Source organism: Tachyglossus aculeatus, chromosome 5, assembly GCF_015852505.1.
Source record: "Tachyglossus aculeatus isolate mTacAcu1 chromosome 5, mTacAcu1.pri, whole genome shotgun sequence".
NCBI lineage: Eukaryota > Metazoa > Chordata > Mammalia > Monotremata > Tachyglossidae > Tachyglossus > Tachyglossus aculeatus.
Window position 1 is genome coordinate 87,542,264 of NC_052070.1, and position 23,120 is coordinate 87,565,383.

Below are 23,120 nucleotides of genomic sequence, written 5' to 3' on the forward strand. Positions count from 1 at the left end.
GGCGGCAGGGCTTGGTCCCCACTGGCAACAGACACGGGGAGGAAAGGAAGCGGCACTGGGAAATTCCCAGTTGATGCTCAGGAAGGCAGGGGACAGGGGTCCAAGGCCCATAGGGCAGTGAGCGAGGGGTCTTGGTCTCCTCCTTCCTCCTCGCCTTCCCTAGGGAGAAGCCCTGTTCCACGGGCAGGAAGAAGGCCCTCCTAGCTGTTGGAGCGGGGGCAAGATAGTCACAATTTAAACCAAAGTCTGCCCCCACCTGAACCAATCAATCAATCAATCGTATTTATTGAGCGCTTACTGTGTGCAGAGCACTGGACTAAGCGCTTGGGAAGTACAAGTTGGCAACATATAGAGACGGTTCCTACCCAACAGTGGGCTCACAGTCTAGAAGGGGGAGACAGAGAACAAAACAAAACATATTAACCAGTGACGAGTCTTAGTATTCTCTTTCTCTCCCTGAGGTACCATTTGTTGCTTTTAATAATAATAATTACGGTATTTGTTAAGCTCTTACTAAGTGCCAGGCACTGTACTAAGCACTGGGGTAGATACAAGCAAATCAGGTTGGACACTGTCCCTGTCCCTCTTGGGGCTCGCTATCAATCCCCATTTTCCAGATGAGGTAACTGAGGCACAGAGAAGTAAAGTGACGTGCTCCAGGTCACACAGAAGACAATACGTGGAGCTGGGATTAGAACCCATGACCTTCTGACTAGTATGTTCTTTCTGACTGAATTTGTTTGGCTATTTCTCCTCCGGAGGATCTTCCCTCCTCTCCCTTTCAGAATGTGAGCCCTCTGTGGGCCAGGAAGTTTCTGAATCCCTATCTTGCTACACATGTCTGCTGTGTGACCTTGGGCAAGTCACTTCACTTCTCTGTGCCTCAGTTCCCTCATCTGTAAAATGGGGATTAAGACTGTGAGCCTCACATGGGACAACCTCATCTCCTTGTGTTCCCCCCAGCGCTTAGAACAGTGCTTTGCACATAGTAGGCGCTTAACAAATACCAACATTATTATTATTATTATCCCTGTACCTTCCCCTAATGATCAGAACAGTATCTGGTATAAAGTCCTTAATAAATGCGATAAACCATAATGATGAGTCCCTTCTCTTTATGCCTGCCTCCATCTCCTGTCTCTGCTCTACTCTTATCTTGCCCAGGTGTTTGTCTAGGAGGCAAAATGGCCTGATTGCAGGTTATCTGGGAAGGATGAATGCCTTTCTTTCATCTTCTGGGCCTTGCCCCATAACGGGCCCAGTTGATGAGTTCCGAATTCAATCTGGCCTCCAGGCTAGGCCAAAGAAAGACCCAGGGTAGCACCCAGAAATAGTCATTTTGTTGCATTTCCCAAAATGGAATCGCCACCGTGCTTTCTGGGACATTAAGTCTTTCCTGGCACCAGTCACCAGGGGATGGGGTGGGGGTGGGGGGTGGAGAGGAGCAGCATGGCCTAGCGGAAAGAGCCCGGGTTTGGGAGTCGGAGGACCTGGGTTCTAATCTTGGCTCCGCCACTTGTCTTTGTGAAGATAAGATAAGGGAACTGAGGTACAGAGAAGTGAAGTCACAACTTCTCTGTGCTCAGTTCCCTCATCCGCAAAATGGGGATTCAATCCTAGTAAGACCGTGAGCCCCATGTGGGACCTAATTACCTTGTTTAGTACAGTGCTTGGCATATAAGCCCCTAACAAAAACAATGATCATTATAGTAATCATAATTGTGGTACTGTACTGTCCTAAAATGGATTCGAGCAAATCGGGTTGGACCTGGTCCCTATCTCACATGGGGCTCGTAGTCTCAATCCCCATATTCCAGATGAGGTAACTGAGGCCCAGAGAAGTGAAGTGACTTGCCCACGGTCCCACAGCAGACAAGTGGCAGAGCTGGAATGAGAACTCAAGTCCTTCTCACTCCCAGGCCTGTGCTTTATCCTTTAGGGCACACTACCACGCTCCTGGGGGAGTCTTGAGGAAGGGAGAATGTGGCTTTCGATTTTAGCAGAGGAATAGTATGGGTAATGAGGGGCGGCTGTGGGAGCATCCGAGTATGACAAAGTCAGAGTAGCATTTCTAGGAACCTCCAACTTTTAGTCTGAGGGTGGCAGGGGGTCCGATCCCCAGGCGTGGCTCAGTGGAAAGAGCACGGGCTTTGGGGTCAGAGGTCATGGGTTCTAATCCCTGCTCTGCCAAATGTCAGCTGTGTGACTTTGGGCAAGTCACAACTTCTCTGGGCCTCAGTTACCTCATCTGGAAAATGGGGATTAAGATTGTGAGCCCCCCGTGGGACAACCTGATCACCCTGTAATCTCCCCAGCGCTTAGAACAGTGCTTTGCACATAGTAAGCGCTTAATAAATGCCATCATTATTGTTATTATAGGTACCAATGCCTGAACATCATCCCCTAGAATGCACTCTCTTTCTCTCTCTCTCCTCCAGTCAACCTACGGCCTTATTCACCACTCTCCCCAGCTCCCTTCCCCTCCCCTCCCCTCCTCTGCCCTTCCTCACTCTCTCCCCAGCAAATTCTACTTGGCCCAAACTCACCGACATTGTTTCTAAACCCAACAGTGTAATTAACCACCGATAATAACCCCAGACGACCATCCGACTGAGGGGATGGGCCAGCCTGAGTCATGGTGGTTTAAATTTAATTTTTGGAGGACATCCTGTTTATTGTTAACCCAGCCCGGTAATTTGGAGGGGTTAACCCCTTGCGTATCCCCCCGGCCGTGGCAGCGGCCATGATTCACACGGCTTTTGTAAACAAACAATCCTCTTCCATATAATTACCACCGAAGAGAGCCAGCTGTGGAACCAAAGTGGAGGGACACTGAAACTCGAGTGCTCTTTCTCTTCTTTGGCCTGGTAGAGATGGAGGGGAGACTCAGGAGTGAGGATTTCCCTTTCCTCGCTGCTCCGGACCCTCACCCCGCTTACCCCCCAATTAACCTTCCAGAAAGCAAGACTGGAACTGCCGCGAAGGTTTTGGACAGCTCTCAGCTGCTTTCCAGAGCCATTCGATGATGGTGCAAATGAGGTCCTGGTGGGACTGCTAAGTGCCCGGCCCCAGTCTGCCTTGAGAAACCGAGACCCCCATCTGAGAAGTGGGGGAGAGAGGCAGGCGGTCGGCACGTGGCTAGATGGGGCCTTTAGCTTGATTTTTGAAGACAGTTTCGCTGGAGCTGGAGGCAGGTCTAAGTGCCCCAGGCCAGAGGCTGGAAAGCCAGGTGTCTTTTATTTCCCACTGCCCTTCCGTGCCTTAATTTGCCCACTGGGGAAAGCAGGGAAAAGAATTCGGGGGTCTGATTTACAATGCACCTGTTGCCTTTCTATTCGGTTTTTTTTTTCAGATCGAAGCGGAGGAGGATGAGCAGAAAAATCAATCCATCAAAATGCCTTAGAGATGTGAAAGGGCAGAAGGGGATCTAAGTTTGTTGAGTGAAGACAGGGCAGGGAAGTGACGTTCTCCTAGGGGACTGGAAGAGAACGGGTATCACGGGGAGGTGAGGCCGGGGGTGGGGGTGAGTCTGGGAAAGTTCCAGGACTAAAAAGACAACCTTCCCCCGATCCCCTTAGGGTCCCGAGGAGTTCTACACTTCAGTATCGTGGCTGCCACCGGCCGAGACTGAATCCATCCAGTCCTCGAGCTCAGCCTTTGCTCCCCTGAGCCCGACGGGGGCAAAGGAGCAGGGAAGCGTCGGCCACAAACATCCGGCCGGGATGCTCCCCCGGGATCGGGGAATGCTCTCTCCGTTGTGACCGGGGCAGGGGCCCTGGCTTTGGCATGGGAAGTGGAAGTTGATGTCATCGGCGGATGGGATGGGGTGGAGGGAAACAAGTTAAGGAGCCCAAGCTGAGAGAGTTGAGAGAAGGGGGAAGCTGCCCGGACACTCGGAAGCTGCCAAAGGAGATGGCAGAGACGGTCCCACCCTCCCTGTAGACGAGGCCAGAAAATAAGGGAAGGTCCCTCATCGGCGGGGTTGGGGGATCCTGCCAGGGACTGGGGGGGAAAGTCCCACGGAGGAAGAAGGCGGGGACGGGGTGGAGGAGAGAACAATGGGACTTTTCATCATTTCCTCACTGAGGCTCCATCCGTGACTTGTCCGCCACGGGCAGTGAGGCCGCGCCTCGGCTCCCGGTGGTGATCCGGGGCCTTCCTGAAGAGGAGCAGCTGCTCTGGACAGCGAGGCAAGGCTGACGAAGACAGCAGCACGGCCCAGTCGATAACGCCCGGGCCTGGGCCTCAGACGACCTGGTTTCTAATCCCAGCCCTGCTACTTGGTTGCTGTGTGACCCTGGGCAAGCCGCTTCACTTCCCCGTGCCTCGGTTACCTCATCCGTAAAAGGGGGATTAAGACTGCGAGCCCTCTGTGGGACAGGGACTGTGTCCAACCCGATTTGCTTGTATCTACTCCAGTGCTCAGTAGAGTGCCTGGCACATAGTAAGCGCGGAATAAATACCCTAAAGAAAAAATCCTCGTCATCATCTCTGTCTGCCGAGAGACAGCCACGCTCGATGCTGCCGGCCCACAGCCCGGGTGGCCGTGTGAAGAATCTCCCTTGCATCCAGGCTCGGTTGACGAGTTGTTGCAGGGGCGGGGATGGCAACATGACTGGGACAAGGGATTCTTCCGTCCCCGTTCCCGGGGGTGAGAGGCGGAGACCGGGCCTGGAGTGGGCCACCGTGAGTTGCCGCGGGTCGCCCAGAACAGGCTTCCAGGCCAAGAAACCAAGAGGTTCCCACCAGCTCTGGCTCAGAAACAGGATTCCCCACTCCTGACCACCCTTCACGGACTCCTTAAGGTCAGGGCACGGAAGTATTTTCGGTCTCGCCAATTCAGTGAGGGAGGCGCTTCTCACAGTCTCCCCCTCCTCGTCGTCCTCCCCACCACCACAAAAGTTCCAAATGTGCAGAGAGGGGAAGAAGGGGAAAAAAATGGATCGCTTTTCTTTCACAACAAAGAAAAGTCAACAGGATGTTCTCCAAAGCTACAAATATACTCTTCAAACAGTAAATATCGCTATTAGCAGTGTGATGCCAGTTGGCTAATTCTGTCTGGCTCAGGAAAACCTTTCCAAAAAAACCTTTGCTCTTGTGTAATGTCTATTTACAAAAACAGCTCTTTTGCATTTTCAACTTGCTGGGTTTCTCAATCTCTGGCTTTTTGTCCCCCCCCCCCCGTCCTCCTACTGCTGAAGCTGGTGGGGGGGGGAAAGAAAAGGACCAGGTGGTTGCTATGGTGGTGATGGCGGGGGGGAGGGGGGTTCCCCCAATCCCTCCAGCAGATACCTCACTATCCGCGCTGCCTGTGGGATCCGCCCGCTCCCTACAAAGAAAGGGGAGGTGTAAACCAAAACAAAACTTCCTCCCCTCACTTTCCCTTGGCCTTCCGCCGAGCAAGGAAGGCCCTGATTGGGCAGGGAAGGACGGTGGAAGGCCTCAGTTTCCCCCATCCCTTCGTCGCTAGGTGAGGCCGAGAGGCTAAGTCTGTACGAGTAGGAGGGAGGCGAGAGTGGCTAGTCTCCAGTCCCCGGGGAGCAGACTGGGCTTGAGTCACCGCCGCAGCCAAAGCCGGAGGGTGGGCGTGAGGCAGGGGCTTTTACGGGCGGGAGAGGAGGGGGCGGAAGGACTCCCCGCTCCTTCTTCCGTGGACCCATTCTCGGGCCCGCTGTTCCCTCTGCCTTCTACCCCCGGCTCTGCCGACCCGACCGCAGACCGCCTCTCCCCGTGGCTTCCTGAAAAGAAGGAAACCAACTCCCAGGTCTGGCTCAGGGCGATAGAAAATGAGGCGTCGCCTCTGACCCCGGCCTGGTAGCTGTTCACCGGCCACGGGGCCCCTCCGCCGGAGACGACCCGGCTCTGGCGCTGCCAAAAGGACCAGGCCAGTCCGGGCCCAGAGGGGCGAGCCAAGCTCACAATGACATAAAAATCACGCTGCGGGCAACCCAGTGTCCATGGCAACGGCGGCACCATCCCCACCCCGTCGCCCTTCCCCCAAGCGACTTCCAGCCTCGCCAAACCCAATGCACAGAACACTCTCAGGGCTTGCAAATCTGTGGCATTTGAGGTTTTGGTTTCTTTTTTCTCCCCCCCCGTCCCCCTCCAAAGATATTCCATCCCGAGGCCTGACACATCCGCGGCTTGGTCAAGGACAGATGTCCGGCTTGACTGTGACACCTCCCTTCTCACAGGCTTCGGGTGAGAAAGAGGAGAGGTAGGAGCTGGGGCCTTGTTGTATATGTTGCCAATTTGTACTTCCCAAGCGCTTAGTACAGTGCTCTGCACATAGTAAGCGCTCAATAAATACGATTGATGATGATGATGATGATGTAGACCTGGGCTGACTGGTTTCAGAGTCGCAGTGACCGAGCCTTGAGAGGGATGAGATCAAATTCCCACTGCCGACGAGAACCTCCCCTGCCAGCAACAGCCCAAGGAAAAAGAAGAGTTCGAGTTGGAAAAGCAAGGGCGGAGTGAGGAGCCGCAGCAAGAAAGTAACCCAGGAAGGTTTCGCTTCTGGAGAAGCAGCGTGGCTCAGCGGAAAGAGCACGGGCTTTGGAGTCCGAGGTCACGGGTTCAAATCCCGGCTCCGCCACTTGTCAGCTGTGTGGCTTTGGGCAAGTCACTTAACTTCTCTGGGCCTCAGTTCCCTCATCTGTAAAACGGGGATTAAGACTGTGAGCCCCACGTGGGACAACCTTGCTCCCCAGTGCTTAGAACAGTGCTTTGCACATAGTAAGCGCTTAATTAATACCATTATTATTATTATTCTGTTTCTACAGAAGCGGTGTGGACCAGTTGATAGAGCACAGGTCTAGGAGTCAGAAGCATCTGGGTTCTAATCCTGACTCCGCCGTGTGTCTGCTGAGGGACCTTGGGCAAGTCACTTCACTTCTCTGTGCCTCAGTTACCTCATCTGTAAAATGGGGTTTAAGACTGAGAGCCCTATGTGGGACAGGGACTGTGTCCAACCCGATTTGCTTGAATCCACCCCGGCGCTTTGAACATAGTAAACACTTGTTAACGTGATTATTATCGTTCTGCCATGCTCGGCCAAAAGCAATTACAGACACGCTCTCACTGACCCTCAGAAAGGGAAGCTGTGAAGGTGCAGCGCTCAGTACAGCGCTCCGCACACAGTAAGCGCTCAATAAATACGACTGAATGAATGAATGGAGTTTTCCCCCATTTTACCAAAGGGAAGGACGGGGCAAATCACCCCAGTTCCCTCCAGGTTCGAGCCAGGAACGGAGTCCCGTTTCCCAGCCCGGCATTCTGATCATGTCACCTCCCACCAAGTCGCGGTTCAGAACTACCTAGAAACCATTCCCAAGCTCAGAGCTTGCCAAACCCCAGGATCCCAGCCAGCCCTGCTCCTAATATGGTCCACGGGCCCCCAGCCAGCGGTTGCCCCGTTATGGCCCACGGGCCACTGGAGAGCTGGAGGTTCTCTCCCAGGTGGTTGCACAGGCTGTCCTGGCCGGGCCGCTGCTTCAAGCGAGTTGGAAAGCAGTTGCCGAGGATGGCCCTGGCAAGGCAGAGCTTGACAGTACTTTTCAAATTGTTGCCGCGGGGTTAGGGCCTGAGAGCTGCCTGCTCTTTCCTTTCCCTTCTTCTCTTGCCCAGTATTAAAGAAGAGAAAAAGCTCAACACCAAATACCCACCCGAGAGGGACAGGGACCGTGTCCACTTCCCATCTGCGTATTCTTTCCTAGTGCTTAGTACAGTTCTGCACAAGGTAAGCGCTTAATAAATGCTATTACTACTATTGCAGGGGACAGGGGCGACAGGTTTGAGTCACCAAAATTTGGCCTGGGACCGCGGATACTCCAGAATGGCAATCCCACTGGTTTATCCCATCTCCTCTGGCAGACCTGTCCTGATCCTGCCCCTCTCCCACCCAAATACTACTTCAGCATTTCCTCTAGACTGTAAGCTCATTGTGGGCAAGGAAAGTGTCTGTTATAGTGTTACGCTGTCCTCTCCCAAGTGCTTAGTGCAGTGCTCTGTACACAATAAGCACTCAATAAATATGACTGCCTGACAGCACTTGCTGTCACCTAGGGACTCACTTTCCCTCCTCTCCCTCATAGCACGTACACACTTATCTTAATATTCCACTGCTTCCCCCTACCTGGAATTTATCCTAGCATCTGTCTTCCCTGCTATCCTGCAAGCTCCTTGAAGGAAGGAATCATGGCAACTAATTAATAATAATAATAATAATGGCATTTATTAAGCGCTTACTATGTGCAAAGCACTGTTCTAAGCACTGGGGGGGGATACAAGGTGATCAGGTTGTCCCGCATGGGGCTCACAGTTATCACCCCCATTTTACAGATGAGGTAACTGAGGCTCCGAGAAGTTAAGTGATTTGCCCGAGGTCACACAGCAGACACATGGTGGAGTCGGGATTCGAACCCATGACCTCTGACTCCAAAGCCCGTGCTCTTTCCACTGAGCCATGCTGCTTCTACTGTATTCTCCCAAGAGCGTAGTACACTCAGTGCTCTGCACCTGGCACAGTAATCAGTCAACTGTATTTATTGAGAGCTGAGCATTGTACTAAGCGCTTGGGAGAGTATAATATAACAGAGCTGGTAGACACAATTCCTGCCCACAATGAGCTTATAGTCTAGAGGGGAAGACAGACATTAATATAAATAAATGATGGATACGCACGTAATAACAATAATACCAGAAATGTAGTATTTATTAAGGGCTTACTGTGTGCCAGGCACTGTACTACTAAGCGCTGGGGTGGATACAAGCAAATCTGGTTGGACAGAGTCCCTGTCCCACATGGGGCTCAGTCTTAATCCTCACTTTACAGATGAGGTAACTGAGGCACAGAGAAGTGAAGTGACTTGCCCACGGTCACACAGCAGACTAGCGGCAGAGCTGGGATTAGAACCCTGGTCCTTCTGATGCTCAGGTCCAGGCTCTACCCACTAGGCCATGCTGCTTCTCCTAAGTCTCGTAAGTGTTGGTGGGCTGAGGGAGGGGTGAATATATCCACCCCAGCGCTTAGTACAGTACCTGGCACATAGGAAGTGCTTAACAAATATTATAATTAAAGGGTGCAAATCCAAGTGCAGTTGGAAAAGTCACGGGGACTCAATAAGACCAACTGACCGTTTGACACGATAAGAGGCTGAGGCAGACGAAAGCACCGTCAGGTGGCTATGTCTGAAATTCAAGATAACTACTTGTACTTCTCAAGCGCTTAGTACAGTGCTCTGCCCACTGTACATCTCCTCCTGCTTTCAGAACATCTCCATCTGGCTCCATCAAGGCCCTGCTGAGAGCTCAAGGCCCTGCTGAGAGCTCACCTCCTCCAGGAGGCCTTCCCAGACTGAGCCCCTTCCTTCCTCTCCCCCTCGTCCCCGTCTCCATCCCCCATCTTACCTCCTTCCCTTCCCCACAGCACCTGTATATATGTATATATGGTTGTACATATTTATTACTCTATTTATTTATTTATTTATTTTACTTGTACATATCTATCCTATTTATTTTATTTTGTTGGTATGTTTGGTTTTGTTCTCTGTCTCCCCCTTTTAGACTGTGAGCCCACTGTTGGGTAGGGACTGTCTCTATGTGTTGCCAATTTGTACTTCCCAAGCGCTTAGTACAGTGCTCTGCACATAGTAAGCGCTCAATAAATACGATCGATTGATTGATTGATTGCCCACAGTAAGCGCTCAATAAATACGACTGAATGAATGAATAGCGCTATTCCTCCTCCCCGCCCCCACCCGCAGTCCCCGCACGGCTACTTGTCTCTTGGGTGACAAACAAGTGAAACAGGGAGGTCAGTAAGACTGAAACGGCCTTGGGATCTTCATCCTGAAAGCGAGATTGAGGACTATAAAATCCCCCCACGATTTGCAGAACGAAGGAGCTCCCCGCCTGATTCGATCAACTGAGTAATTAGCAGTCTCCCATAAATAGCCCACGGACCGGCGCTTCCAGGCCCTCGCTGCGGGTACAAGGCTCAAATCGCGTTAATCTCCGCTCTGGGGAATTAGGAACCGCTCGAGGGATGATCTTTCCACCTTTTCTACACTTCCCGTTCGCCGGCAAGTACTCACGGGCTGTTGAAGGGGAAAGGAGGAATCGGTGGGGAGTGGTCTGGGCCCCCAGGAATCTACACCATGAAAAGCAGGGACCAGGCAAGACATTCTCCCAGACCCTTCTCTTTAGCAGGCAATCAATCAGTGCTATTTATCGAGCGCTTACTGTGTGCAGAGCACTGTACTGAGTACTCGGGAGAGTAGCAAATACCATCATTATTATTATAATAAAGAATATAACTATCCCAAAGTCCACCGCTCTCCCCACCTTCAGATCCCTCCTTTAAAAACCTCATCTTCTATCTGCTGTTGATGCCTGTCTCCTTGTTTTGTTTTGTTGTCTGTCTCCCCCTCCTAGACTGTGAGCTCATTGCTGGGTAGGGATTGTCTATCTGTTGCCGAATTGTTCTTTCCAAGCGCTTAGTACAGTGCTCTGCACACAGTAAGCGCTCAATAAATACGAATGAATGAATGAATACAACAGAGTTGGTAGACACATTCCCTGCCCACAAGGAGCTCACAGTCTAGAGGCAAGCTTCGGGATTTAGAGTCCTGAAATCTTTAACGTCCACATCATCAATCGTATTTATTGAGCGCTTACTATGTGCAGAGCACTGTACTAAGCACTTGGGAAGTACAAATTGGCAACATATACAGACAGTCCCTACCCAACAGTGGGCTCACAGTCTAAAAGACAGGCTCTTCTGGGAAAGAAGGGGGTCTCTGGGGTGGGAGGGTCTCACATTTAGCATTCACTCCTCTCTTCCAGAGGTCATTAAAATCATTAAGGTCATTAAAATCCAGAGCCAGAGGGTCTTAAACAGTCAATGCCCTTGGAGATCGGAACTCCCTCCCTAGAAGCTCCGTTTCATCATCATCATCAATCGTATTTATTGAGTGCTTTACTATGTGCAGAGCACTGTACTAAGCGCTTGGGAAGTACAAATTGGCAACATATAGAGACAGTCCCTACCCAACAGTGGGCTCACAGTCTAAAAGTTTCATGTTGCAAAGTTAATGCTACTCCCAAAGTACCTAATCACCGCCACTAACATCATCAGTCAATCAGCACCAGTAATGTCATCAGTCAATCAATGGTATTTATTAAGCTCTTACTGTAATACTACGTACTAAGCGCCTAGGAGAGTACAACACGAGACTCCACACAGAGCTTACTGTCCAGAGGCTCATCCCCAGTGTGGTATCTGAGACCCTCCGACTGGGCTTCAGGCATCCCTGTAGTGGGCAGGTTCATTCATTCATTCAATCGTATTTACTGAGCGCTTACTGTGTGCAGAGCACTGTACTAAGCGCTTGGGAAGTCCAAGTTGGCAACATAGAGAGACGGTCCCTACCCAACAGTGGGCTCACGGTCTCGAAGGGAATTCACTCATTCATTCAATCGTATTCATTGAGCGCTTACTGTGTGCAGTCTGTTTATTCTCATATTGCAATAATAATGACGATGGTATTAGTTAAGCACTTACTACGTGCAAAGCACTGAACTCTCCCAAGCGCTCAGTACGGTGCTTTGCACACAGTCAGTGCTCAATAAATACAACTCGATTTGCTTGTATCCACCCCAGCGCTTAGTAGTACAGTGCCTGGCACACAGTAAGCCCTTAATAAATACATTTGTGGTATTATTGTTATTACGGGCGCATCCATCATTTATTTATATTAATGTCTGTCTCTCCCTCTAGACTATAAGCTCATTGTCTTCACGGCACTGGGGGAAGGCAGGGGTGGGCAGGAGTCCCCCCCACCCCGTCAACCGTTTTCAAGCTGGCGAAACTGGGGCTCAAAGTGGCACAACGGCTTGCCCAAATCCATATATTCAGAAGACTTGGAGGACGAGAACTCGGGCCCAGCGCCTCCCCAGCTGAGCGCTCCTGTCATCCTCCCAACCGTCACCTCCTTTGCCTGGCGATCTCCGCGGCAGGTGCCCGCCCAGAAGGACATCCCCCCGGGAGGCGGCAAACCCCGCAGATTAAGGTGACTTAATTCTTAATTCCACTTAATTCTGCCCACACCTTGGGGAAGGCAGCCATCCGCTTCCCATCCCTCATCACAGCGCAGAAGACGGAGAAGAGCGGTGCCCCGGGGCGAGGCGGTGAGTCAGTGGCGGCCCCGGGATCGAAACGCCGCGTGCCACCCTCCCGGTTGCGGCTGGGCACACTGGGGCCGCACGCGAAAACCGAACAAACCGGGGCTGGTTGTGCCGCCTGCACGGAGAAAGCGGGGCACGAAAGCCGCTCTGGCTACCGGGAGAACCCACGGGGCGCGAAGGGCGCCCACGTTAGCCATTTCTCCCGGCGGCCTTCTGAAAGCCCGGACAACGGCCCCCGTGCGGAATGCAGCGTGGTTCGGTGGACAAGAGCCCGGGCTTTGGAGTCGGAGGTCACGGGTTCAAATCCCGGCTCCCCCACTTGTCGGCTGTGTGACTCGGGGCAAGTCACTTCGCTTCTCTGGCCCTCAGTTCCCTCATCTGTAAAAATGGGGGATGAAGACCGTGAGCCCGCCGTGGGACAACCTGATCACCGTCCAGCGCTTAGAACAGTGCTTTGGACATAGTAAGCGCTTAATAAATGCCATTATTATTATGATGATGATGTCCGGCAGGCTCGCTCGCCCGCGGCCGGCACGATCCGCGAGCTCGTTGAACCCGGCCTCACGTCACTCCGGCCTCCCCCCGCCGGAATTCCGGGCCTCGGTCAATGAGCGGATTCATCCCGAGCGCGGGAAAGCGTGAATCCGAGGGCCCGCGCCCCGGGGCCAGGAACTGAGCGCGATTGTGCGGCCGGACGGCTGCCAGAGCCGTCCCCCTCGGCGGGGGGACGGGGTCAAGGCCCGCGCAAGAGATGACGCGGGATCCAACCCAGGAATCTCGGACTTGAGAGACAGAGCCGCTCCTTTTGTCGGTGACCCCGAGTCCCAGTCGGGAGCCCGTGCGGACGGAGGGTTCGAGGCCCACGGCTGGTCAGCCAGGAGGGCCTGCCCCAACGGCCACTGGCGTCAGCTCGCTCCACACAACCGCTACCCGACTTCATCTCTTTTCCTTTCAAGGCAGCTTGGAAACAGAGTTTCTAGGAAAGGGACTGAGGCCGCCAATCCAGCAAAAAGGACTTGCTCTATCTACATCGGCCGGGGACTCCGGGTTCCCCTCACCGGCACTTTGGCGGAAATCTACGGGAGAGCACTGGTGCAGCGGCTTTTTAAAATATCCTGCTACATTCAGGAAAAAAGGCCCTAGACGGAGCCTCGCTCACGAGTACGGATTCATTCTTTCTCCTGTCAGGGAAGATGGAGACAATCTTTGGTCCTCCAAACGCCGCTCTGAGCTGCACCAGATAACCAGATACTTTCTTCATCTTTAGCTCGGCCCGCAGGGTTGTCTGTGATGAACCCGGCCGGGGGAGAGAGAATGGCAGACCTTGAAGGAGAGGGTGGAAAGGAAGCCATTGTGCTACCATTAGCCTCCGATCGGGATGATAGAGGTTTCAGGAGGAGGCCCTCAGTTGGCCACCCAAGAAGAGGGATGGGTAGGACAGAGGGTTCTCTCGCAGGATGCGCGGTTAGGTCATTGCTTGGGGCTTCCCGACATCCGCAGCGAAGGGGAGAAGCAGCGTGGCTCAGAACGGGCTTTGGAGCCAGAGGTCATGGGTTCAAATCCCGGCTCCCCCGCTTGTCGGCTGTGGGACTGACACACTTCTCTGGGCCTCAGTGACCTCATCTGTAAAATGGGGATGAAGACTGTGAGCCCCACGTGGGACAACCTCATCACCTTGTATCCTCCCCAGCGCTTAGAACAGTGCTTTGCACATAGTAAGCGCTTAATAAATGACATTATTATTATTGTCACAACTTCTCTGTGCCTCAGTTCCCTCATCTGGAAAATGGGGATTAAGACTGTGAGCCCCAGGTGGGACAACCTGATCACCTTGTATCCCCCCAGCGCCTAGAACAGTGTTTTGCACATAGTAAGCGCTTAATAAATGTCATTATTATTATTATTAAGTCACTTAACTTCTCTGTGCCTCAGTTCCCTCATCTGTAAAATGGGGATGAAGACTGTGAGCCCCACGTGGGACAACCTGATCACCCTGTATCCTCCCGGCACTTAGAATGGTGCTTTGCACATAGTAAGCGCTTAATAAATGTCATTATTATTATTATTGTCACAACTTGTCTGTGCCTCAGTTACCTCATCTGTAAAATGGGGATTAAGACTGGGAGCCCCAGGTGGGACAACCTGATCACCTTGTATCACCCCAGTGCTTAGAACAGTGCTTTGCACATAGTAAGCGCTTAACAAATGTCATTAGTATTATTATTATTAAGTCACTTAACTTCTCTGTGCCTCAGTTACCTCATCTGTAAAATGGGGATGAAGACTGTGAGCCCCATGTGGGACAACCTGATCACCTTGTATCCTTCCCAGTGCTTAGAACAGTGCTTTGCACATAGTAAGCGCTTAATAAATGACATTATTATTATTTTCACTTAACTTCTCTGTGCCTCAGTTCCCTCATCTGTAAAATGGGGATGAAGACTGTGAGCCCCATGTGGGACAACCTGATCACCTTGTATCCCCCCGGCGCTTAGAACAGTGCTTTGCACATAGTAAGCGCTTAACAAATACCATCATTATTATTATTATTATTATCAGCACGGCTAGTGGATAGAGCTCAGGCTTGGGAGTCAGAAGGACCTGGGTTCTAATCCTGGCTCTGCCATTTGTCTATTGCATGACCTTGGGCAAGTCACTTCACTTCTCTGGGCCTCGGTTACTGCCTCACCTGTAAAATGGGGATTAAGACTGTGAGCCCCGTGTGGGGCAGGGACTGTGTCCAACCTGATTACCTTGTATCTATGCCAGGGTCCAGAACAGTATAAGCGCTTAGCAAATACCATTTAAAAAGCAAAAAAAAACCAAGAAAAAAACCCAGGTGAGTTTGCGTTATCTAATAGCGGCATGTCAGTCTAGGCCCAGAAAGCCCAGACGGACACAAGCAGTGGTTTTTTGCTTTGTTTTTAATGGTGTTTGTTAAGCGTTTACTATGTGCCGGGCACTATACTAAGCACTGGGGTGGATACAAATAATACTACTACTACTAATAATGGCATTTATTAAGCGCAAAGCACCGTTCTAAGCGCTGGGGGGGGATACAAGGTGATCAGGTTGTCCCACGTGGGGCTCACAGTCTTCATCCCCATTTTCCAGATGAGGTAACTGAGGCACAGAGAAGTTGTGACTTAATAATAATAATAATAATAATAATAATAATAATGATGGCATTTGTTAAGCGCTTACTATGTGCAAAGCACTGTTCTAAGCGCCGGGGGTGGGGTGGGGGATATAATGTGATCAAGTTGTCCCACGTGGGGCTCACAGTCTTAATCCCCATTTTTACAGATGAGGGAACTGAGGCTCGGAGAAGTTAAGTGACTTGCCCAAGGTCACACAGCAGACTTGTGGTGGAGCCGGGATTCGAACTCATGACCTCTGACTCCAAAGCCCGGGCTCTTTCCACTGAGCCACGCTGCAATGGCATTTGTTAAGCGCTTACTATGTGCAAAGCACTGTTCTAAGCGCTGGGGGGATACAAGGTGATCAGGTTGTCCCACGTGGGGCTCACAGTCTTCATCCCCATTTTCCAGATGAGGTAACTGAGGCACAGAGAAGTTGTGACTTAATAATAATAATGGCATTTATTAAGCGCTTACTGTGTGCAAAGCACTGTTCTAAGCTCTGGGGGGGATACAAGGTGATCAGGTTGTCCCACGTGGGGCTCACAGTCTTCATCCCCATTTTCCAGATGAGGTAACTGAGGCACAGAGAAGTTGTGACAATAATAATAATGGCATTTATTAAGCGCTTACTATGTGCAAAGCACTGTTCTAAGTGCTGGGGGGGATACAAGGTGATCAGGTTGTCCCACGTGGGGCTCACAGTCTTCATCCCATTTTCCAGATGAGGTCACTGAGGCCCAGAGAAGTGAAGTGACTGGCCCGAGGTCACACAGCGGACAGACTACACCCATCCAATCAGTTCTTGAAAATGACTGCCACATTGGCTCCTTCTGGGCAGATTTCAGCCCCGATGGTCTTGCCATCGGAGTTTTCATTCATATTTATTGAGCGCTTACTGTGTGCAGAGCACTGTACTAAGCGCTTGGGAAGTACAAGTTGGCAACATCTAGAGACGGTCCCTACCCAACGGCGGGCTCACAGTCTAGAAGGGGGAGACTGACAACAAAACAAGACATAGTAGCTTCAAAAGGGCTCTCTTTGGGGCGTTCAGTGTTGTGCTCCAAGGGGAGTCTGCCTGACGGGCCTCAGGCAGACTCCTAAAAAGGCAGGAAGAGGTCAAGAAAATTCTCCGGAGACCAAAATGAATCCAATGCGATGAATTTGCTGTCTTCGGCTGGGGTCATCATCATCATGTCGTATTTATTGAGCGCTTACTGTGTGCAGAGCACTGGACTAAGCGCTTGGGACGTACAAATTGGCAACATATAGAGACAGTCCCTACCCAACAGTGGGCTCATCTTCGGCTCGGCACCCCACCGACCCGGTAGGAGCAGGGACGGAGTTTTAGGGGCGTCTAACACAGCTGCTCGTCTCACCCAGCTGTCCTGGCTGCTCACCTGGGCCAGGAGCCTGATTCTGCGTTTGTACGTATTTATTACTCTCTTTATTTTATTTGTACATATTTATTCTATTTATTTTACTTTGTTAATAGGTTTTGCCACGTTGCCCGGCTCCCCCTTCTAGACTGTGAGCCCGCTGTTGGGTGGGGACCGTCTCTGGATGTTGCCAACCTGGACTAAGCGCTTAGTACAGTGCTCTGCACACAGTAAGCGCTCAATAAATACGATTGATGATGACCGAATGAATGAGTGAATTCTTGTTCCCCCCGGCCCCGCTCTCCTCCCAAGTGAGGTCCGCTGTGCATTCTCCTCAGATCTGAACCGCGGCATGCTCACTGTGGCTCCTGTAACTCTGCTTTTTCAATCAGTCAATCAATCGTATTGATTGAGCGCTTACTGTGTGCAGAGCACTGTACTAAGCGCTTTCTGAGGATCTGATTAAAAAGTGGGGTACGGGAAGAACCCTCTAGACTTGTGAGCAGGGAACGGGGGCTATCAACAGCTGTACTTTCTCCCACATGCTCAGTGAAGTGCTCTGGCCACAGTCTGCACCCACTCCAAACCACCGCTTGACTGGCCAAGGCTCATATCTACATATCTGTTCTATTTATTTACATATCTATTCTATTTATTTTATTTTGTTAGTATGTTTGGTTTTGTCTCCCGCTTCTAGACTGTGAGCCCACTGCTGGGTAGGGACTGTCTCTATATGTTGCCAACTTGTACTTCCCAAGCGCTTAGTACAGTGCTCTGCACACAGTCAGCGCTCAATAAATACGATTGATGATATCTGTTGCCTGGGGCCCCCCGCATTTGGCAACCAAACAATTTTTAAGGCTTTGCGACTCATCCGCGGAGGTGGCAAATGCCAACAGTTATTATTCCCCTGGCCCGGAATGCCCTCGCTCCGCACACCCGCCAAGCTCGCTCTCTTCCTCCCTTCAAGGCCCTACTGAGAGCTCACCTCCTCCAGGAGGCCTTCCCACACTGAGCCCCCCGCCTTACCTCCTTCCCTTCCCCACAGCACCTGTATATATGTACGTATTTATTACTCTATGTATTTATTTTACTTGTACATATTCTATTTATTTTATTTTGTTAATATGTTTTGTTTCATTCTCTGGTCTCCCCCTTCTAGACTGTGAGCCCGCTGTTGGGTAGGGACCGTCTCTAGATGTTGCCAACTTGTACTTCCCAAGCGCTTAGTCCAGTGCTCTGCACACAGTAAGCGCTCAATAAATACGACTGAGTGAATGAATGAGTGGGAGGGCCACCAGGCCAATGGCCATATGATTGAATGAATGAATGAATGAAATGACTGACTGACTGGAAGGGGTCCCCCGGGCCCCCTGCCCCCTTTTAATAATAGTGATATTAATAATAATAATAATGGCATTTATTAAGCACTTACTATGTGCAAAGCACTGTTCTAAGCACTGGGGAGCTTACAAGATGATCAGGGTCTCCCACTGGGGGCTCACAGTCTTAATCCCCATTTTACAGACGAGGGAACTGAGGCCCAGAGAAGTTAATATTTGTTCAATCGTATTTATTGAGCGCTTACTGTGTGCAGAGCACTGTACTAAGCGCTTGGGAAGTCCAAGTTGGCAACATATAGAGATGGTCCCTACCCAACAGTGGGCTCACAGTCTAGAAGGGGGAGACAGACAACAAAACAAAAGACAGTAACCAAATAAAATAAATAGAATATGTACAAATAGAGTAATAAATATGGACAAACATATATACAGGTGCTGTGGGGAGGGGAAGGAGGTAAGGAGGTAAGGCTGGGGGGAGACACATCTACTCTCATTCATTCATTCAATCGTATTTATTGAGCGCTTACTGTGTGCAGAGCACTGTACTAAGCACTTGGGAAGTCCAGGTTGGCAACATCTAGAGATGGTCCCTACCCAACAGTGGGCTCACAGTCTAGAAGGGGGAGACAGACAACAAAACAAAACATATTAACAGAATAACATCAATAGAATAAATATGCACAAGTAACATAAATAAAAAGTATGACAGGGAGAGTAGTACAGTGCTCTGCACATAGTAAGCGCTTAACAAATACCATCATTATTATTATTCTCTTCCCTGGGCCTGTGACCCCATCTGGAAATGGGGATTGACACTGGAAGATTTATTTGTACAGATTTATTACTCTATTTTACTTGTACATATTTACTATTCTATTTATTTTGTTTTGTTAATATGTGTTGTTTTGTTGTCTGTCTCCCCCTTCTAGACTGTGAGCCCGCTGTTGGGTAGGGACCGTCTCTGTATGCTGCCAACTTGTACTTCCCAAGCGATTGATTGATCTATACAGGTGCTGTGGGGAGGGGAGAAGGATATATGTATGTAAGAATATGTATATATATGTATATATATGTATATGTATGTATATATATGTATATACATGTATATATATACACACACAGATATATATATATATACATATATATGTATATATGTTTGTACATATTTATTACTCTATTTATTTATTTTACTTGTACATATCTATTCTATTCATTTTATTTTGTTAATATGTTTGGTTTTGTTCTCTGTCTCCCCCTTCTAGACTGTGAGCCCACTGTTGGGTAGGACCTGTCTCTACATGTTGCCAACTTGTACTTCCCAAGTGCTTAGTACAGTGCTCTGCACACAGCAAGCGCTCACTAAATACAATTGATTGATCTGTACAGGTGCTGTGGGGAGGGGAGGGGTAGGATATATATATATATATATGCATATATATTTGTACATATTTATTACTCTATTTATTTTACTTGTACATATCTATTCTATTTATTTTATTTTGTTAATATGTTTGGTTTTGTTCTCTGTCTCCCCCTTCTAGACTGTGAACCTGCTGTTGGGTAGGGACCATCTCTAGATGTTGCCAACTTGTACTTCCCAAGCGCTTAGTACAGTGCTCTGCACACAGTAAGTGCTCAATAAATACGATTGATTGATTGATCTATACAGGTGCTGTGGGGAGGGATATATATATATATATATATTTGTACATATTTATTACTCTATTCATTTTACTTGTACATATCTATTCTATTTATTTTATTTTGTTAATATGTTTGGTTTTGTTGTCTGCCTCCCCCTTCTAGACTGTGAGCCCACTGCTGGGTAGGGACCGTCTCTCTATGTTGCCAACTTGGACTTCCCAAGCGCCTAGTACAGTGCTCTGAACACAGTAAGCGCTCAATAAACACGATTGATTGATTGATTGATTGGTTTTGTTGTCTGTCTCCCCCTTCTAGACTGTGAGCCCACTGTTGGGTAGGGACTGTCTCTATATGTTGCCAACTTGGACTTCCCAAGCGCTTAGTACAGTGTTCTGCACATAGTAAGTGCTCAATAAACACGACTGATTGATCGATTGATTGATTGATTTTGTTGCCTGTCTCCCCCTTCTAGACAGTGAGCCCACTGTTGGGTAGGGACCGTCTCTATCTGTTGCCAACTTGGACTTCCCAAGCGCTTAGTCCAGTGCTCTGCACACAGTAAGCGCTCAATCAATACGATTGATTGATTGAGGGGGCTCAGTGTGGGAAGGCCTCCTGGAGGAGGTGAGCTCTCAGTAGGGCCTTGAAGGCCATCACTCCTTAGTTATTCCTGAGCCCGGCCAATTGCCTGCTGGGTGACTTTGGGCAAGTTCCTTCTCTGGGCCTCAGTCAATCAATCAATCAATCGTATTTATGGAGCGCTTACTGTGTGCAGAGCACTGTACTAAGCGCTTGGGAAGTCCAAGCTGGCAACATAGAGAGACGGTCCCTACCCAACAGCGGGCTCACAGTCTAGAAGAACTCATCTGCAAAATGGGGATTGGTTGGGAAGCCGCCCAGAACAGGGCCTTGCACATAGTAAGTGCCTAGCGGGTCAATCAATCAATCGATCGTATTTACTGAGCGCTTACTACTCATTCATTCATTCATTCAATCGTATTTATTGAGCGCTTACTGTGTGCGGAGCACTGTACTAAGCGCTTGGGAAGTACAATTCGGCAACAGAGACAGTCCCTACCCAACAACAGGCTCACAGTCTAGAAGGGGGAGGCAGACAACAAAGTAAAACAAGTAGACAGGTGTCAATCAGTCAATCAATCATATTTATTGAGCGCTGACTGTGTGCAGAGCACTGTACTAAGCGCTTGGGAAGTCCAAGTTGGCAACATATGGAGACGGTCCCTACCCAACAGCGGGCTCACAGTCTAGAAGGGGGAGGCAGACAACAAAACTAAACATATTAACAAAATAAAATAGATAGAATAGATAGGTACAGGCAGAATAAATAGAGTAATAAATGTATTACTATGTACTAAGCGCTTGGGAAGTCCAAGTTGGCCACATAGAGAGACAGTCCCTACCCAACAGCGGGCTCACAGTCTAAAAGGGGGAGACAGAGAACAAAACCAAACATACTGACAAAATATAATAAATAGAATAGATAGGTACAGGTAAAATAGAGTAATAAATGTATTACTATGTACTAAGCGCTTGGGAAGTCCAAGTTGGCCACACAGAGAGACGGTCCCTACCCAACAGTGGGCTCACAGTCTAAAAGGGGGAGACAGGGAACAAAACCAAACAAACTAACAAAATATAATAAATAGAATAGATAGGTACAGGTAAAATAAATAAATAGAGTAATAAATGTATTACTATGTACTAAGCGCTTGGGAAGTCCAAGCTGGCCACATCGAGAGATGGTCCCTACCCAACAGTGGGCTCACAGTCTAAAAGGGGGAGACAGAGAACAAAACCAAACATACTGACAAAATATAATAAATAGAATAGATACGTACATGTAAAATAAATAAATAGAGTAATAAATGTATTACTATGTACTAAGCGCTTGGGAAGTCCAAGTTGGCCACATAGAGAGACGGTCCCTACCCAACAGTGGGCTCACAGTCTAAAAGGGGGAGACAGGGAACAAAACCAAACAAACTAACAAAATATAATAAATAGAATAGACAGGTACAGGTGAAATAAATAAATACAGTAATAAATGTATTACTATGTACTAAGCGCTTGGGAAGTCCAAGCTGGCCACATCGAGAGACGGTCCCTACCCAGCAGTGGGCTCACAGTCTAAAAGGGGGAGACAGGGAACAAAACCAAACATACTGACAAAATAAAATAAATAGAATAGATAGGTACAGGTAAAATAAATAAATAAATAGAGTAATAAATGTATTACTATGTACTAAGCGCTTGGGAAGTCCAAGTTGGCAACATAGAGAGACAGTCCCTACCCAGCAGTGGGCTCACAGTCTAGAAAGCTAGGCCGCCATTTTTTTTTTCCCCCCTCAGGGCCTCCACCCCCCTCCACCGCCACGCGGGGGCGCCCTAGAAGGCCCCGCCGGGGGGTCAGTGTGTCGCGGCCCCGCTGCGCCTCACTCACCAGCTCATGGCGGCTGCATACGGGTCCCCGCGGCCGACACTTCCGGGTTCGGGAGGGATTCCCGGAAGTGACGTCGAAGCCGCCCCTCTCCTCAGGGCCCCGCACGGCGCATGCGCGCGGCCGTTGGTTCGGTCATTCAGCCAGTCAGTCGCTCTGTCCATCAATCATCAATCAGTTGTATTTATTGAGCGCTTACTGTGTACTAAGCGCTTGGGAAGTCCAAGTTGGCAACATCTAGAGATGGTCCCTACCCAACAGTGGGCTCACAGTCTAGAAGGGGGAGACAGACAACAAAACCAAACATATTAACAAAATAAATAGAATAGATATGTACAAGTAAAATAAATAAATAAATAGAGAAATACGTACAAACATATATACATATATACATAATCAATCAATCGTATTTATTGAGCGCTTACTGTGTGCAGAGCACTGTACTAAGCGCTTGGGAAGTACAAGCTGGCAACATACAGAGACAGTCCCTACCCAACAGTGGGCTCACAGTCTAGAAGGGGGAGACAGAGAGCAAAACAAAACATATTAACAAAATAAAATAAATAGAATAGATATGTACAAGTAGAGTAATAAATACGTACAAACATATATAATATATACATAATCAATCAATCGTATTTATGAGCGCTTACTGTATGCAGAGCACTGCACTAAGCGCTTGGGAAGTCCAAGTTGGCAACATATAGAGACGGTCCCTACCCAACAGTGGGCTTACAGTCTAGAAGGGGGGGAATCAGCCATTCAGTCAGCTCAGCCATTCAATCAATCAATCAATCGTATTTATTGAGCACTTACTGTGTGCAGAGCACTGTACTAAGCGCTTGGGAAGTCCAAGTTGGCAACATAGAGAGACGGTCCCTACCCAACAGCGGGCTCACAGTCTAGAAGGGGGAGAATCAGCCATTCAGTCAGCTCAGCTCAGCCAATCAATCAACCAATCAATCAA

The 23,120-nt window shown here is 49.5% G+C and overlaps 1 protein-coding gene across 1 annotated transcript in view; it reads right to left on the reverse strand.

Moving 5' to 3' along the window:
- Positions 1-22,204, reverse strand: part of BIN3 (bridging integrator 3) — a 52,990-nt gene extending 30,786 nt beyond the window's left edge. The window contains exon 1 of the mRNA XM_038747491.1: positions 22,157-22,204. Coding sequence (XP_038603419.1) covers positions 22,157-22,164 — 8 coding nt within the window. The 5' untranslated portion in view covers positions 22,165-22,204. The remainder of the gene's footprint in view (positions 1-22,156) is intronic.
- Between the last annotated feature and the right edge of the window lie 916 nt (positions 22,205-23,120).